Source organism: Platichthys flesus, chromosome 2 (genome assembly GCF_949316205.1).
Source record: "Platichthys flesus chromosome 2, fPlaFle2.1, whole genome shotgun sequence".
Lineage (NCBI taxonomy): Eukaryota > Metazoa > Chordata > Actinopteri > Pleuronectiformes > Pleuronectidae > Platichthys > Platichthys flesus.
The window spans coordinates 15,981,616-15,997,357 of record NC_084946.1 but is presented as its reverse complement, the minus strand read 5'-3'; the positions used below and the strand labels follow the sequence as shown (position 1 = coordinate 15,997,357).

The 15,742-nt window shown below is 43.0% G+C and overlaps 3 protein-coding genes across 9 annotated transcripts in view; 2 read left to right on the top strand and 1 right to left on the bottom strand.

The window, feature by feature from the left end:
- The window catches only part of LOC133966408 (AMP deaminase 2-like), a 36,862-nt gene extending 32,089 nt beyond the window's left edge, over positions 1-4,773 (top strand). For all 5 annotated transcript variants that reach the window (XM_062401347.1, XM_062401364.1, XM_062401333.1 and 2 more), the window contains one exon: positions 191-4,773. In XM_062401347.1, coding sequence (XP_062257331.1) covers positions 191-406 — 216 coding nt within the window. In that variant the 3' untranslated portion in view covers positions 407-4,773. The remainder of the gene's footprint in view (positions 1-190) is intronic.
- A 1-nt stretch (position 4,774) lies between these two features.
- On the bottom strand, positions 4,775-14,673 carry eps8l3a (EPS8 signaling adaptor L3a). Of its 3 annotated transcripts, XM_062401373.1 has the most exons (19): positions 14,094-14,673; positions 13,358-13,441; positions 13,182-13,258; positions 13,022-13,086; positions 12,682-12,840; positions 12,105-12,251; positions 11,963-12,027; positions 11,666-11,879; positions 11,024-11,129; positions 10,874-10,947; positions 10,687-10,761; positions 7,756-7,901; positions 7,472-7,631; positions 7,242-7,279; positions 7,058-7,154; positions 6,821-6,928; positions 6,314-6,408; positions 5,141-5,273; positions 4,775-5,017 (listed from the first exon to the last, which is right to left on the bottom strand). In XM_062401373.1, exons 2-19 carry the CDS (start codon positions 13,420-13,422, stop codon positions 5,006-5,008), a joined length of 1,836 nt encoding a protein of 611 aa, XP_062257357.1. In that variant the 5' UTR covers positions 13,423-13,441; positions 14,094-14,673; the 3' UTR covers positions 4,775-5,005. The 3 variants fall into 3 exon arrangements, with proteins under 3 accessions (XP_062257357.1, XP_062257367.1, XP_062257375.1); XM_062401383.1 differs by lacking the exon at positions 14,094-14,673 and having other exon boundaries at positions 13,358-14,026; XM_062401391.1 differs by lacking the exons at positions 13,358-13,441; positions 14,094-14,673 and having other exon boundaries at positions 13,017-13,086; positions 13,182-13,250.
- On the top strand, positions 8,790-11,262 carry LOC133966460 (uncharacterized protein C14orf93 homolog). Its single transcript, XM_062401401.1, has 5 exons — positions 8,790-9,291; positions 9,543-9,604; positions 9,698-9,795; positions 9,902-10,020; positions 10,109-11,262. Exons 1-5 carry the CDS (start codon positions 9,007-9,009, stop codon positions 10,436-10,438), a joined length of 894 nt encoding a protein of 297 aa, XP_062257385.1. The 5' UTR covers positions 8,790-9,006; the 3' UTR covers positions 10,439-11,262.
- Positions 14,674-15,742: the final 1,069 nt, after the last annotated feature.

Here is a 15,742-nt window from a genome sequence, read left to right as displayed (position 1 = left end):
TTTCTCATTTGGTGTATTTCATTTGTTTATCTGTTAAAGTTCATCTGTTCATCAGACTCTTAAAAGGATATTTTATCAAATTGTACTTACTTTGCAAAAAAAAAAACGTGTCCAATAGCTTCCAGTCAGATGTTGTTTTCATCTGTATTTTACTCGTATCTGATTTTCTTGTTCTTTCTCCTGACTCCAGGTCAAGCGTTATTGGCTGGGACCTAAACATTCCAAGGAGGGTCCCATAAGCAACGACATCCGCCGCACCAACGTCCCCGATATCCGCGTGGCGTACCGCAGCGAGACGCTCTCCGAGGAGCTTCAACTCATCACCCAGGCCGTGCGCACAGAGGAGCTGGTCACTATCGATGAGGAGGACGCTCTGTCCATGGGCCCTCTGCCCAGTCAGCGCTGAAATCATTGGCGGTCGGTTCTGGTAAACCTAGCATGACACTGGAGGGGCAGTGCGAGAGTCATTTTTACATACAGTATAAACCCCACCAGCCATCACTATAGACATATGCACAGCTACACAGATATGAAAACGCCAAGGATACAGTGCTGCTAGAGCGCCACAGCCTCCACGTTCATCCGCTTCCTTTGTCTGAGTCAATTTTTTATGTTGTGCGAATGGGTTGTGAATCCATTTAGTTGTTAAAATAGAAAATGTATATTTGAGTTCTCCCCACCTCTGTTGGTTACGGTGTCACATTTAGCCTTAGGAGGGTCAGCAGGGATGGATTCTTGGCCAGTGTTTACCTCACCGACCACACGGCTCTGTTCTCTTGTTTAGTCCACGGGTCGGACTGGCTGCCACAAATGATCTGTGGATACAAATATTTTTGTTATTATGAAATGTGGTGGGAGAAGTTAGACCACAGTTTATGTCATATAAATATATATACATCCAATATAGTGTGTAATATAATGGAATAATAATATAATAACATCATCTGAAACACCGATTCAGTGATATGTTTTCATCAAAATGAATACATAAGCAGTTTTTCAGACATGAACGCCAGATAATGTCTGCACAATGGGGTCGGCACTTTCTCCCAAGTTTGATTTTCGTAGCTGAAGAACGCAGCAGGAGATTCTCCGCTCAGACGCGCTCACAACAACACAGACATCTTTCAGCGTTCAGCTGAGGGGGGGCGCTGCATGCAGGAGGCGGGACATGATGTGTGAAATCTGCTGCAGTGATCACATGTTTTTGTTTACAGCGCATCTGCATCAGCTGTTTTCACCCCAAAGCTCTCAAATGTCTTTTTTGTGATGTCATCTTTCAATTTGACATCTTTGTCTGAGTCTTCTACACATTTGGCTTGTCATTTTCATCCTGAATTAATAATAGTGTTCCAGTTTCTGGTCCGGTATGTCTCAGAAACATCCCCAACACTGCTGACCTGCTTGCAGTGAATCCTCTGGATATTCTCCTGCTGTGTTATCACATGATCTTACTCTGAGATTCTGCGGACATTTTACCTGGGTGCTGGCAGGAGGAACTCAACATAATGTCCACATCAAGTGACTAGGACATTTGAGTTCTCAAATACAGCCCCATCAGATGATTTCATTAGTTTATCTGGAGATCAGAACATGTCTGAAAGCAGCCATAGTATTTCTGTAAATATATAGTGCATATTTGACAGAATACTGACAACCAACATTTACACATCCAGAACAGTAAATCTGTTCTGTTGTTCTTGTTTATCCATCTTCATTAAATGGATATAAATAAATACAATAATTCTGTGAGATTGTTGGTGAAAGTTTGACAACCCTACACATCCAACACTGACAGGTGACATAAGGTTGGTGTTGTTCTGTCTGAATGCAGCAGTGCTGTTTATCAGCCGTGCATGGCGCATGGTTTCAGATGTTTTATACTCAGCCCTGAAAAAAAGACGCTGACTTCCTGTGGTCGACTGCAGACATTCCAAAAAGCAAACAGAAATAAGTTCCAGTAAAATATCGTGTTTTGATATTTCTGTGAGAGATATGAAGGGAAAGTGTGTATTGTACATTATAATCGGCTCCAGTTAGTGAGGAGGAGTTCAGTGTTGCCAATGGAGAACCTCCTCACCTCTATGGCCACTGTCACTCTCATTCCTTTCCCCAGAAAGTCGTGGAGGTTATTTTCCGTCTGCATGCCGTGCACTGTGCATATGCACCACGACTCCACAGTGCCTTTTCATTTTCAGCCTCGGGCCCCGCACTCCCACGTCCTCTCCAAATTTGTTTACATGTAAACACCTATTGCATATTTGCTCCTCGGGCCATTATACAGTCGTCCATTATGCTGTGGTCATGTCCACACCGGTGGAACTGAAACCACCCAGCTGCATGCTTGGTGTAACAGTTTTTACCTTGGCCTTCTTTTGAGGAGAGGAGTTGATGTGTCTTTAATTCTCAGCTGTAAGTGCGTGTTTGCATGCCTGCATGAAGAAGTGATGACAGGAGAGAATATGAGCAAAGCGGAAACATAAAGCATCTTAACTAAATCGGGGCTGCCGACCAGCTTACGAGTCACACGTCTGTCTGTGGTGAATATGACAGCATACACAGGACTCGCCATGTGGACATGAATAAACCCTGCTGGGACACGGTTGAGACCGTCACATGGTTTTTTGTAGCATTTGCTTCCAGCTCACCCCAAAATCTGGTGAAAGCTGGGATCACACGTCTCATATATTTGTCTCGCACCGTCATCGTGTTCTCGAACTACTCTCCTGTCACTGGACACTGTCCAACCTCCCACCAAACTGTGAACATTCTTCCATAACCTCGACACTGTCGGGTTATTTATGATGCCAAGATTAGAACATAGTGAATCAGAAAACTTTTGCCTTTATATGAATAAACAGCTGTAATGTTTTAGGTGTGTTTGCTTTATAGACCATAAGATTGAAAGGTGAAAATCTATCATGATTCAGGAAGAGAGCATTAGATTAGAAGTGTTCAAGGGAAGCACTGGAGTTGTGCGCTGAGCCAGCTGGACCGTGATTGATAGGATTTCATGTATAAAGTGTATTTTTTTAAAGGCAATATAGAGATAAGAAATTTTATATTCACAATTTATGGATGTCAAGGTTTGACACTTAGTTTTGTTGCTGTTGATCATGGATTAGAGCCTATGTCATGAAAATAGAGGGTTTATTCAATGCTCTTTTATAGTTTTTAGCGTTTTTTCAATTTCTTTAATAATTTGACTTAAGTCTTTTCGTCACCTCCGTCTGTTTTAATATCGCAGCAACTGTTTTCGCTCGTTACATTTCTTATCCCTGGTTGTTCTTATTGTGTAAGTACAAATGCAACACTCATGACAAAAGCTGCATGACTGATACCTCTCACTGTAAAGCCAAAAACTGTCTCTGCATAAAAACTAAGATTCATAAAAACATCTAGCACAGGTGACCTTTTTTGTTTTTATTAGATGCAAAGACTGATCAACCACAGACTGTGTATAAAGATGGACGACTTGACGGGTCCTCAAAGCATCTCTATCACCACCTGGTGGCTGGCCGCAGTACAGGTCATAAACTCCACCTCCTCCATGTTAGCGGACGGGGCATGGACCAAAGCAAAAATATGTCAAAGACGTATTCTGTCATTTCCAGTAGTTCTTGTCATTTTTTTATTATATTTTGGTCAAGTAATAATTTTCCGCTAAGTTTTTTTGACTTTAATTGATTATTTGTTTCTGAAAAGAAACACTTTATGCAGCGTCATGATTGACAGCTGAGACTGACTTGCGATTGGTCGAGCGCAGGTATGGGCGGGACCTCGCTGCTGCCACCCCCTCGATCGTTGCTGCAGACTCTGCCTCCAAATGCACAAGATGGCAGCGTTTGTATCCCGGGTTTTTTGTGGCTTAATTTCTGGATAGTTGGAGGAAGTGAAGACACGTCGTCCATCTTTACTTACAGTCTATGTCCTGATACCATTACTCCACAGGCGAAAGCACAAACTATATTTAAGAATATTTCTTAAATTATTTCGGCGTCATTCTGTTATCGAGCATTAACTAGTGTCAATGTTTAACATCCACCCTGTTGAACTCATTTTTGATGACAGTCTATCTTCTGTCAAACATTATCACAGAAAGCGTATAAGATCTGGATTCAAATGTTTTCCATCCACTCGGCTTCCATCCATTTATCTTCACATGTTATTTACTGTTCTAACGTCCAAGACACCACAGAGTCACTCATCTGTGCACTCGCGTCACTGTGCACTCTACCTCACAAATACTAATCTATGATCATGGTTTTGTTCATTTCATGATATTTTCACTATTGACTAGTAGTGATTATTTTCTCAATTAATTGCTTGCTCTGTAAAATGGGAAAAAGGTGAAAATGGCCATAATAACCCCCTGCAGTACACGTTTATGTATCAGATTGTTTATAGAGCCTGAATATATCTGCTTGACCTTGATTAGAAAAAAGATAAAGATAAAACCACAAATTGTCACGTTTCAAATCTATTATTCACAAGTTAATAGTTTATAATCTATAATGAACATTTTCTATTTCAGTTTTATTTTTGTGCACTCACTTCACAGTGCATTAATTACAAGCTCACTCTAAAATTCTTTCTTTATTTGATATTTTTTATCATAAAGTTTTATGTTTTGATTTAGCCTGATATCGTGTCTGTTGATCTGTTGCCACTTTATTGCCTGAAACGGATCACCAGTGTTTTACACATTCAATGCTTCTGCCTAGATTCATGTGTAATGTCTGAACAATGAAATAAAGCATGTTTATTCACTTAGTCATTGTGCTGAGTCATTTATTTACAGAATTCACATGTTTTCCACTGTACTTTATTTTATTTACACTTTCAATCAAGTTTACTAATTAAATAACATGTCAACTATTTCTGACTCACACAAGACAACTTTATTAGTTTACTTTTAAAATTACATATAAGTCACTACCCACAGGGGACCTGTTTAGCTCCATGAATCCTTGTCTCCCTTCAATGTCGCCTTGTAGCTCTCACTTTAAATGGCAGCCTACAGAGTTGAGACATAGAAACAAACAGAGACAGAGTCTGTGTTTACACCAGAATTTACCATTAACTTGATGATAATAAATCTCCAGACAGAGTTGTTGCTGCTCTGGAATCTGTAACTTACAGCCAGTGTGGACCTGACAGCTTGTAGCTGGAAGAAGACTCGTCCTCCTTCCTCTGGACACACGGTCTTCAGCTCCTCTCTGCTCATCCCCAGCAGCATGGAGCCGCTCAGCCCGCCCAGACAGCGCACAGTGCTACAAGAGATAAGGGCTTAATCAATAAGGCTTCATTTCAGCAGGAACAGTATTAGTAAACTAAACTTTACCAGATGCAATACAAATAATTATAACTAAAACTGAGACTTTATGTATTTCTAGTTAGGCCCTATTGCCTTTTGTTGTCCGTATTGATTTCGGGTCATTTATTTCATGCGTGGTCTATTCTTCCTTCTTCATTATACATGTTTCTCTTTCTCACTGGTAATGGATTGTAAAATCAGACTTACATGCATCAGATGGGCAAAAGCAACCATGTGAAATGATTAGTAGGTGTTCGGTAGTGAATACATATGGTTCATTCTGACCAATGTGTAAAAGGGATGTAGAAATACAAAATGTAAGTTTGTTTATAAAGTAAGAAAGGAAAAGGGGAAATTATCAATTGTGGTAAAACAAGGTATTTAATGAATAACTGATAAAATACATTAATTTAAAAAATATAGCAAAGAAACACCTGTGCATGACATCTCACAGGAAATGAAAATGGGTCATTTTTACCCATTAGAAGGGGAGTGATACAAAAATGATTTTTATTCAAAAGTAAAAAATGATAAGGATTTGTGATGATCCAAAACAAGTTCATTGGGGAACACCTGAAATACTGAATGATGAAATTAATTCACTGCAAAGATGAGCCAGTTCACTTTTGACCCACGTTGTGTATCAAAGGGTTAAGATGAAGAATAACACTGTATGTTCTCAAAGGATTCATTAATCAAACAATTCCTGTTGCCAACTTGCTTATTGTCAGTGTCAGTGGTCATAAATCCCTATGCGTTTAAAAGGTGAAGGATTTAAACGATCTGAAGAGAAACAAGTGTTTTGGACCTGAACAGATCTATTAGTCTGTATATAGGGAAAGCACCACCTACTGCCAAAGGAGGTAAGCCTTGTTTTACAACTTTAATTCGATTAACATTTACTTTTCACTGTGTGGTGTGCACCTGATGGCGTGGACCTTCATGTAATGATCATCTAAATGAGTTTATTTCTGAATGTAAAGATTGGGTACTTACATTCTACTGAAGCCTTTGTCTTCCAGCCAGGCTTTCACGTCTGCAGGCTTGGACTTCTTTGTCAGTACAGGAGAGCCTCCAGTTTCCTGGGAATACTATTTGAGTTTATTATTATTGTTATTATTGTTATTGATGTTATTCTTGTTGTTGCTGTAGCTGTGACTTTTCCAGTCTAATTTACTCTCAGCCAAAAGGTCAACATCATTAAGTATCAAGCACTAATTGTATTGCATATTAGATAGTAGTAACTATCTACTTCCATAATTGATACTGAGTCATCATAGAATTACACACAATCATACTGTGTGAAGAGCAGCCTCTGTATTTACTGCAATGCAGTTTGAACTGACTGTCTGTTAATGGTTGAGAAGTACGGTGGCCCTGAGGGTCACGTCCTTCTAAAGGTGGAGAAATGCTGGAGGTGTCTGGGGTTTTAAAACATCAGTTGTTTCTGAGGTTTTCCGTAACACTAAGCCGTTGAGGCGTGCTGCTCTTGTATTCTTGTACCTCGTTAGGTTGTTCATCATCTTCACCGTTCAACACATTGTTAGGAACAAATCCCTCCTCTCCTCTGCTGTTCCTCACTTTCCACCACTGCTTGGACATGTCCAGCAGCTGTGGACAGACAGAACACAGACCAGCCTGGTTACTGAAGGATCACAGTTATTAAATTACAGAATGAGAGTGCTGTTAGTTACAGGAGAGTCATACAAAGTAGTTGGTTCATGTCACTGAGAGACTCACCTCAACTATTTCCCCTTTAGTGACGGTGAGCTCTCTGTGGTTTCTAGCAATGAAGTCGTACATAACTGGCATGTGACGTGCTTGAGATTCACCTGAGCTGAAAACCAAAAAGCATCCAAAAGATAAAGCCAGTTTAAAATGTCCCCACAGTGCTACAAAAACTACTCTGTGTGTTTGAACATACCGAGCTTTTTGAGGTTGTGGCTTCCGGTTGACTGGAGTCTAAACAGAAAACAGGAAAAAGTTATATTTTTTTCTGTGATGAATCAATCGAACAAAACACACAAAGTAAATGTGCCAGTAGAAGCCAGTTGACTGTGTGTGTGTGTGTGTGTGTGTGTGTGTGTGTGTGTGTGTGTGTGTGTGTGTGTGTGTGTGTGTGTGTGTGTGTGCGTGTGTGTGTGTGTAATGTACCTGTATGTAATGTTCCTGGCTGGGTGCAGGATACGGCCTCTCCTGTCTGCCCACAGGTTCAGTGAAGGAAGGCGCTGAGGATACTTCAGGAGGCTGCCAGCCATCAAAGAACTTCAGAGTGTATGTCGGGATGTCCTCGTCATCCTCAGGCCATTTGGTGCTGACATGATAAGTCAAAATCATACCTGATTATCTTCTGGCACCATATCACACACACACACATACACATACACATACACATACAGCAGTCTGATAGATCTTAGACAGATCTTGTCGCTTCCCACCTGGGGATGTTCCAGGCGTCTCCCAGGGACTGCCACAGCTGGTCCTCCTCTGGAGACGCCTCCTCGCTCATGAGTCGGATGCACTGAGGCGTCAGCAGTGGAGCCACTATGGCCTGTGGCAGATCCTCAGGACAGTGAGATACTACCTGCAGAGACAAATGCTAATCTATTAGTTCTGATGAAAGTAGGTGCGGTGTGGTCGCTGCTGTGTGCACGTCCAGTCCAGTGGGATCGTGTCACGCCTGCTCATTTACCAAAATACATGCAGAAATGGGCACCAGGTAGGATTTAATGAGCCATGATGTCTTTCTAACAAAGAAAATCCTTGAATTATAAAGAACCACTGTATGAAAAGTGGGATTTTCATCAGTAAACAGTACAGTGAATTACTGTGGAAGTGCAGGGTAATGACTGTTCACAGGAATTTGCAGGCAGCGCAGGCTCCAGTGTCTGGCAGCTTTACAAGCCTGAGAAGCTTGGCAGTTACACCCCCCCCCCCCCCCCCCGAGGTCTAGGGTCAGGCTTTCACATGTAAATGACTGAACTGTGAGCTTTACCACATGCAAATCAGAGGATAGTTTCACTCACCAGTGGTGCAGGTACTACATCCATTATAAGAAAATCTCTGGTATAAGCACATCAGGCTCAATATAAATATATAATCTAAAGTTGTAGCTGGAATAGATTTCCCTTATGTAAGTAAGTGTGCTATAGACACATAGAACTACATAGAACTCAACAATTCATTTTAATACTCTCCAATGAGGGTTTGTGAGTCTGTTTCCCTGGACTGGACTGAAAACCCACCTCTTCAATCTTGCCTGTGAGCACTATCTTATATTTCAACCACTGTGCAGAGTGACAGGCCTACAGGCACCTTTTTACTTGCAGAGATGCACAGTTTACCACACATACACATAAAACGCAATGTTTTTTACAGAAAAAAACTTGACAAACTAAACACCTTTGAGCTTTCATGAAAACTGAAGGCTGCCACAGGGTCTCCTTCGTGTTTGGAAGTGGGGGGGGGGGGGGGTATTCAGGATCCTTGTGATGCCTCTAAATTCCTCACACTGAACCTGGGTGTGCCACGCGGGTCGTCCACGTCATCACGTTAGGGGGCTCGTGCAATCGCACGGGAGTTCCTGGTCACGTGGAGGAACTCGCGAAACAAGAGCATATGATCCACAGACAGAGACGTTGAAGAACCTGGCCGTCTTTGTTATAAGGGACACGGAGTGAACCTGCACCATGCCCGGAAGACGCCTCTCCCGCCGCACGCCCCCGCACAGCGGCCGGCTTCGGGAGCGAGGCGACAGCCCCGAGCCCAAGGACCAGAGGGTGCTGGCCGCGCTGGAGGGCTTGTCTCGGCAGATGGCGGAGTTCGCCGACGATTTAAACCACAAGCTGGACGAAGTGAACATCACGCTGCTGGCCCTGGACGAGAGGATGACCGCGGTGGAGAGCAAAGTCCACGGCGAGCACAGTGTGCTGTCGTTGAAGCGGAAACGACGCGCGCACAACCCCAAGATTGCGGTGAGAGCCAAGTTAAAGAGAGAAGCCATGGCTCGCTCCTGAGCTCAGACACTAGCAGACCTGGATGGCGTGTAAACACAAGTGGGATGAGTTGTTAGAGGATGAAGAGAGCAGCGAGTGCCTGAGCAGGAGTAGAGCAACCATCAGATGTGTTCACGCTGCAACGACCCCATGAGTTTGTTTGTGATAAGTTTGTTCACCAAAGTGACCCCCCCCCCCCCCCCCCCCCCTGTTGTTGTTGTTTTTTACAGGAAACTGTGCGACGGCTTCACAACTCTGAGTCAAACGTCTGGCGCTACCAGCCGGAGGAAGGGTAGGATCACACGAACAGACGTGTAGTGCTGTGTGTCAAATAGGATCCTTATGTTGACTTGATCTGACCCTCCTCATCGTTGTGTTCTCGCAGCCTGATCTCCCCGCACAACGAGGCCGTCACCGAACACATGTTCGAAGCTCTCGCTGCAACCCCGTGTTTGAACGGCGTGCCAAATGACGTCATCCTATGTAAGTAACTGTGTGATCATTTTTCATTTTTTAACACCGGATCTTCTTACAGTGAATAAGCCAGGCTACTTCCGCTTATATCTAACACACTCGTGTTGTTTTACAGCTGCATGTAAGACGTATTACGAGACCTTGCGAAGGAACTTCCGCTACAGCCAACCGGACCTTGTGGATCAGGCAGCCGCGTTGAAAAGCGCGGGCCGGAGTCGACAGAGGAGGAAGAGGGTAAGATGAGAGCCATTGGCTGATTCAGTTCCACTTGGAGGTGCAATGTGTCATTGAACTGTGCTGACTGTCCTGATTGTGTCTGCAGCTGCTTGAAGCCAGGGAGAGTGTCCTGCTGGCAGATGAACTGGAGTTCTGGAGGGGCACCACCATTGACATGATGTCGGACGAGGAGGACGGCGAGTGTGAGGGGGGGTCCGGGTGGGTGGTGCGGTGTCCAACATTCCGCAGCCAGGAGCTCACCGACCTGTGCGCCACACTTCAGACTCGGCTAGAGGCGTGTCCCAAGTACGCGGCCACACACCACAGGCGTCTCTACACGGGGGACATTTCGGAACGAGTGCCACCTCGAACCTACGACCAAGTGGCGGCCATGAGACATTTCAAGCCCCACATGATGCCCAAGTTACGTCTGTAGGGCTGTTTGTCCTCTTCACTGTCTGTTCCAGTTTTGTTTGTGCACTTAGTAAACACTGTGTAAATAAAACTTTGATTCAACATAAAGTCCCGAAACGATTGATATTCACGTTAATGATGATAGTGTAGCCAAAAGGATAACAGTTCAAGCCCCGGGATTCACTGCTATAATTATGCTGATAAGACAACACCTGCTAATTGGACCCCTCCCAACCTTGTAATTGTGATATAGGACATGCATTGACTTACAAATGCTAATGAGGAGAAGAGGGTGTGAACAAATTCAGGAGCGCTGGGATTACTGATCTGGCCATTGAGCTCCCCCTGGAAAATAAAACATGGACACATACAGAACGTCACAGAGAGATCAGGAATACAAACGTGATGAATGCAGCATGTATGATGACTGTATGTAAATATGGTAAACGACACGCACCAGAAGGTTGAAACCACTTTTGATCTTATGGAGACACTCTGCAAATTCTTCCGCAGGAGGCATACCGTCAATGACTGGGACAAATCCAAAAGGTTAACGTCAAGATTAGTGGCAGATCATAATGTAAATATGCTGAGATCGAGAAATTACCTTTCCCTTTTTTCTTCTTCTTCTTTTTCTTTCCATTTTTTGCCACGGCCGCAGAGACTTGTCCCATGAAGATTTCAATGTTACTTAGAATATGATTTAAAATATCCTGGAAAGAAAAAGAAAGTGTCACTATTTTCCTTGTATATTCAAATATACTTTGCATAAATAGTACTATTACTGCTGCTAGTACTACAGGTGGTATAATGATAATTCTAATAAAAATTGCTTTGTCCACACTGTTTTGAGATATGGTGTTTTTCAAAAAATGTCCTTCATGTCCTAGAGAATTATTCATTGATCTTGATGAAAACCCTCTGACAGCTTCAGCACATTGATATTATGTTTTCAGGTTGTCCATCTTTTCCATTCTTGGCACAAACATTCACGTGGACTAAAAGAGGAACTGGTCAGATTTAGCAGGTTAAAGGTCACTGTCACTGAGACTTATAAAAAACGCATTATTGCCCCTTGAACATAAAATCTTGAATCTGTCAGTAGGGAATTACTTCAAACCTGGAAATTAGATTTCAGTGATAAAAGGTCAAAGGGCATGATGACATGATAACTAGTTTAAAACATGTTTTCATAGAACAAATGTAGCTTTCCTATTTCCTGTTTCACATGTACAAGAAGAGCACTAACCACACTCCTGTCCACCTCTGTGTACGGACGTGGAGGACCCTCCTCAGCGCTGGAGGGCTGTCGTAACTGTACTTCCTCTCGGAAAGGTGAGGCCTCCTCCTCCTCCTCCTCCTCCTGGCGCAGTTCAGGCTCATAGATCTCCTCCTTCTGATAGGCGTTTGGAGCATTATATCTGTTCTCTCCTTCGCGGGCGGCTGGAACTCCTGAACTGCTGCTTTCAAAAAGGTGGTAGAAACACAAATCATAAAGCATCGAGTGTGCAGCATATGTTCAGGGACGTTTTCTGAAGGCACTTACTAGATGCTTGGATTCTCTCTCCTGCGCGACAGTGCCTGTGTCAGATCCTTCTGGACATAGTCAGCCTATAAATAAAAATAAAAACATTAACTCACTAATTAATGTACTTTGTTAAAGGGAATGCACATGTCTTGGTTCTCACCCTGACGTCCTCACACTGGAACATGAAGACAGTGGTGGTCCTTCTCCCGGGCTGAACTGACACAGTGAGCAGGGAGTTGAAGATGCAAGCGTCCAGCACTGCCTTCAGCTCCACGACGTCACTGAGAGCTATGCACTCCAGCTCCTCCTGAGTAGAGCACAGCAGTATATCTTTTAATACACACATGCTTCAAAATGAATAGGTGTAGGCTCATTTATGTTCATTTCCATGACAAGAAAACTAAACAAAATGAATGCAAACAACAATCTTGCCAATATTTGCTTCAAATATCAAATAAATCCAAATGGAACTTACATCGAAGGAAACACCAACATCAATCGAGTAACCACGTATAGAAAGTTGGTTGTCTATTTGACGTAAACAATTACCTTATAAGTATAACAAAAGGATTTAATGAAAAGAGCATCAACATCAGTTCTCTAGAGGCGTCAACGTTTCTTGATCAAATCTCCTGCTACTGTTGGTTCATCCTCATTAATCCACGCTGTGCCCTTATGTCCTGTTGACATATAACTCGGTGAGAACCTCGGCGTCCCATTGCTTTCGTGCTCCTCACCTTGGTGTCGGTGTCGGTGAGCAGCAGGTTGACCCCTCGCACCTCCAGCAGCATGTTCTGACCCCACACACGCCCCATCCCGTCCAGCAGCTTCAGACGCTCCACACAGTCTGCCACGCTTCTCAACTCCCTCCCATCCAGGTCACAGGTGAACAGGTGCTGTGACACGCACACACACACAAACACACATATATATGCTACTACTATTTTGCTGATATTCATGCATTTCACAGTTCAGCATTTATAAGCTACATCCATCTATCCATCTATCTATCTATATATCTATGAATCATCTATGATTCATCTATTTTTTATTATGTGAGAACATTACGTACGATACCTCCACTTTGTACTGAAATCGGTTCATCATCTTGTTTACAGACACTGCGTACACCTTCCTCTGCACTGTTGGAACATAAAGCAGAGCTCTGTATTCTTCACACCATTAGACTGAACAGGTGAAACCACTTGTTAAGTTGAACACAGCAGTTTGAACTCACAGTAAATTGACTTTGCACTGGGAGTGGACACGTTTGAGACCAGTGACGACACCTCATCCACAGTACTGGAATAACCGCTGTCAGAAAAAAGTGCAGCAATTTACACCAATAAATAAGAACAACATACAATCAATCATCAATCAATCAATCAATCAATCAATCAATCAATCACATACTTAGACTGGATTGATCCTGCATAGCTGCTGGTGTCGTTACCAAAGGGACTGTTACTCCTGAGCATCCTCAGTGCTGAGCTTCGCCTGCAGTATCATATGACATGTTTTATATTTGTATCATAAATGTGGTGTGCACTAAGTCATGTACTTTCCTCTGAGATATATCTATATTTCATAGTTTACTACATTTTATCCATATCAGTCTTATCTAATCTTATCTTTTATACTCCACAACTGTTTTGTTGCTTGAGGTGAAAGACTTTTATGTAACTTTAGTTGCGAAACTTTAACTTTAAACATCTATTTGTCCAAACGTCAGCGATAAATGAATATGATCGCCTGGCAACACGTGATCATCCTCACAGCAACAGCTCTGTGGCGCTTTTAGAATATTTCAACAGTTTGTGTCTTTAAAAGATAGTTTGCTTACAAATGTGTGTGAACATAGGAAAATGATATTTAAGAAAATAATAAAGCGACAGAATTCAGACTGTAAAATACAATTTTCACACGCTTAAGACTTGTATCTGAGATAAAACTTTCCTAAAGATATATTTCATATATGGAATATAGATAATGGTATGGGTTAGGGTTAGGGTTAACCCTAATTTTAAGTTAACGTTTACTTAAAATTAAAGCTGAGTTAAATAAGCCCTAATTATCAGGTGTCCTCACCACAGTTTATTGACAGAAATAAGGAAGACATGGAGTTTTCAGTTCACTCAAATGTTCTTACCTGTGATTTCTGGCAGTTGGATGTTTACTTCCGTCTTTGTTATTGACGCTTTAGTATAAATGCAGCCGATATTTTAATCCTGTTCACCAGTCGACTCCATGCTCACCCAGGACTTCCTCATAAAGCAGAAGGACAAAGTCCACTGTCTGTATACAGCAAAGCGATCAGAGCGACAATATATAGCCGACTCAGTTGAGGGTGTGAGGTATTTAGAGTATCCTGCCCGAGCAAAGGTTAACTGATAAAGAGGAAATCACCAGGGAACAGCCTAAAGGTTTCCAGGACAATAAATTATAATTGATGTACCCTATCAACATGTTGTCATTTTCCCATTTGGAAATATTGAGCCACAAATATCCCAACTCTCGTTTTACTCTTCCTTTTTCTCCCAGATCAGGTCTTCGTGACATGGAGGCGGTGGACTAGTGGGCAGAGAATCCAATGGTGGTCTCTGGTTTGACTCCAAGGAGTGACAACACAAAAACATACCTGGACGGACAACACCTGGATCTGTTCCCCACTGTCTAAGTGCCTACCCCACCCCACTGTCTAAGTGCTCCTGAGCAAGGCACCTTACTCCCCCAACACCTGCTCCTCGGGCGCTGTGCATGGCGTCCCACTGCTCTGTGTGTCCTTCCCCACAGTGTTCACCAGAAGGGGCATAAGCAGGGAACAAATTTCCCCCCATTTGCATGTCGTGTGTGTGTCACATGACATAAAATGGAGGGATAGTCCAAAGGAAGCGGAGAAACAACACATGGATGGATGTGCTTATAGTCCAATAAAACCAAGTGTATTTCCTGTCAGCTTCCCGCTTTAATATTGAATTAGCTTGGACTCCTAAAGAATGTTTATATGAAACCAGGGGCGGCTCCTGGTACAGGCGACATAGGCCTATAGGGCAAATTGTCGAGAGGGCGGCACAAGAGACTGATTTATCATGACGAGAACACATGCAATGTAAAACAATACAGTAACATCACACCATCATCCTTTAACCCCGGGTCGCACTTGCAGCACCGGGAGCGCCAGGAAAAGTGGTCCGCCTCCTTTCCTCCCTTAACACACACACAAGCACATCATCTCCTGTGTGTGTGTGTGTGTGGGGGGGGGGGGGGGGGGGGGGGGGGGGGGGGGGCGGCTACAGGCTTGAGTAGGTCAGTCACCTGTGAAGACCAGCATCATTTACCCCTGTGATTTTAGATACTGGCAGTGTTGTGCAAGTTCACACCTCTCATGAACTAGTTCAAAGTTCAGTTCATACAAGTAAACATGAATAGTTTACGTTCATAGTTCACCATTTAAATTCTGAACTAGTTCATAGTTCAGTTCATTTCATAGTTTTAAGGTGGAAAGTGAGAATGAAAGACTTAACTTGTTAAAGAAAACCTTATCCATCACTACCCCTTGCCTTTACTGTCGGAATCTTTATCAGACAGTGTGTAAAAATCCCTCAGATAATAATAAGGTGAATCGGATCTCAGATGTAGTTGCTGAGTCTGCGTCTCTGCTTTCTCTTGCCATCTGTATATGAGACCGAGAGCTGTCGTGTTGCAGGTATGGCCTGCCCCTTTAAGGAAAGTGTGTAGTGTGTGACGTAGTGCACCTGGGTATCGTGGCGAAAGGGTGTGTATAACGAGAAGTGACGG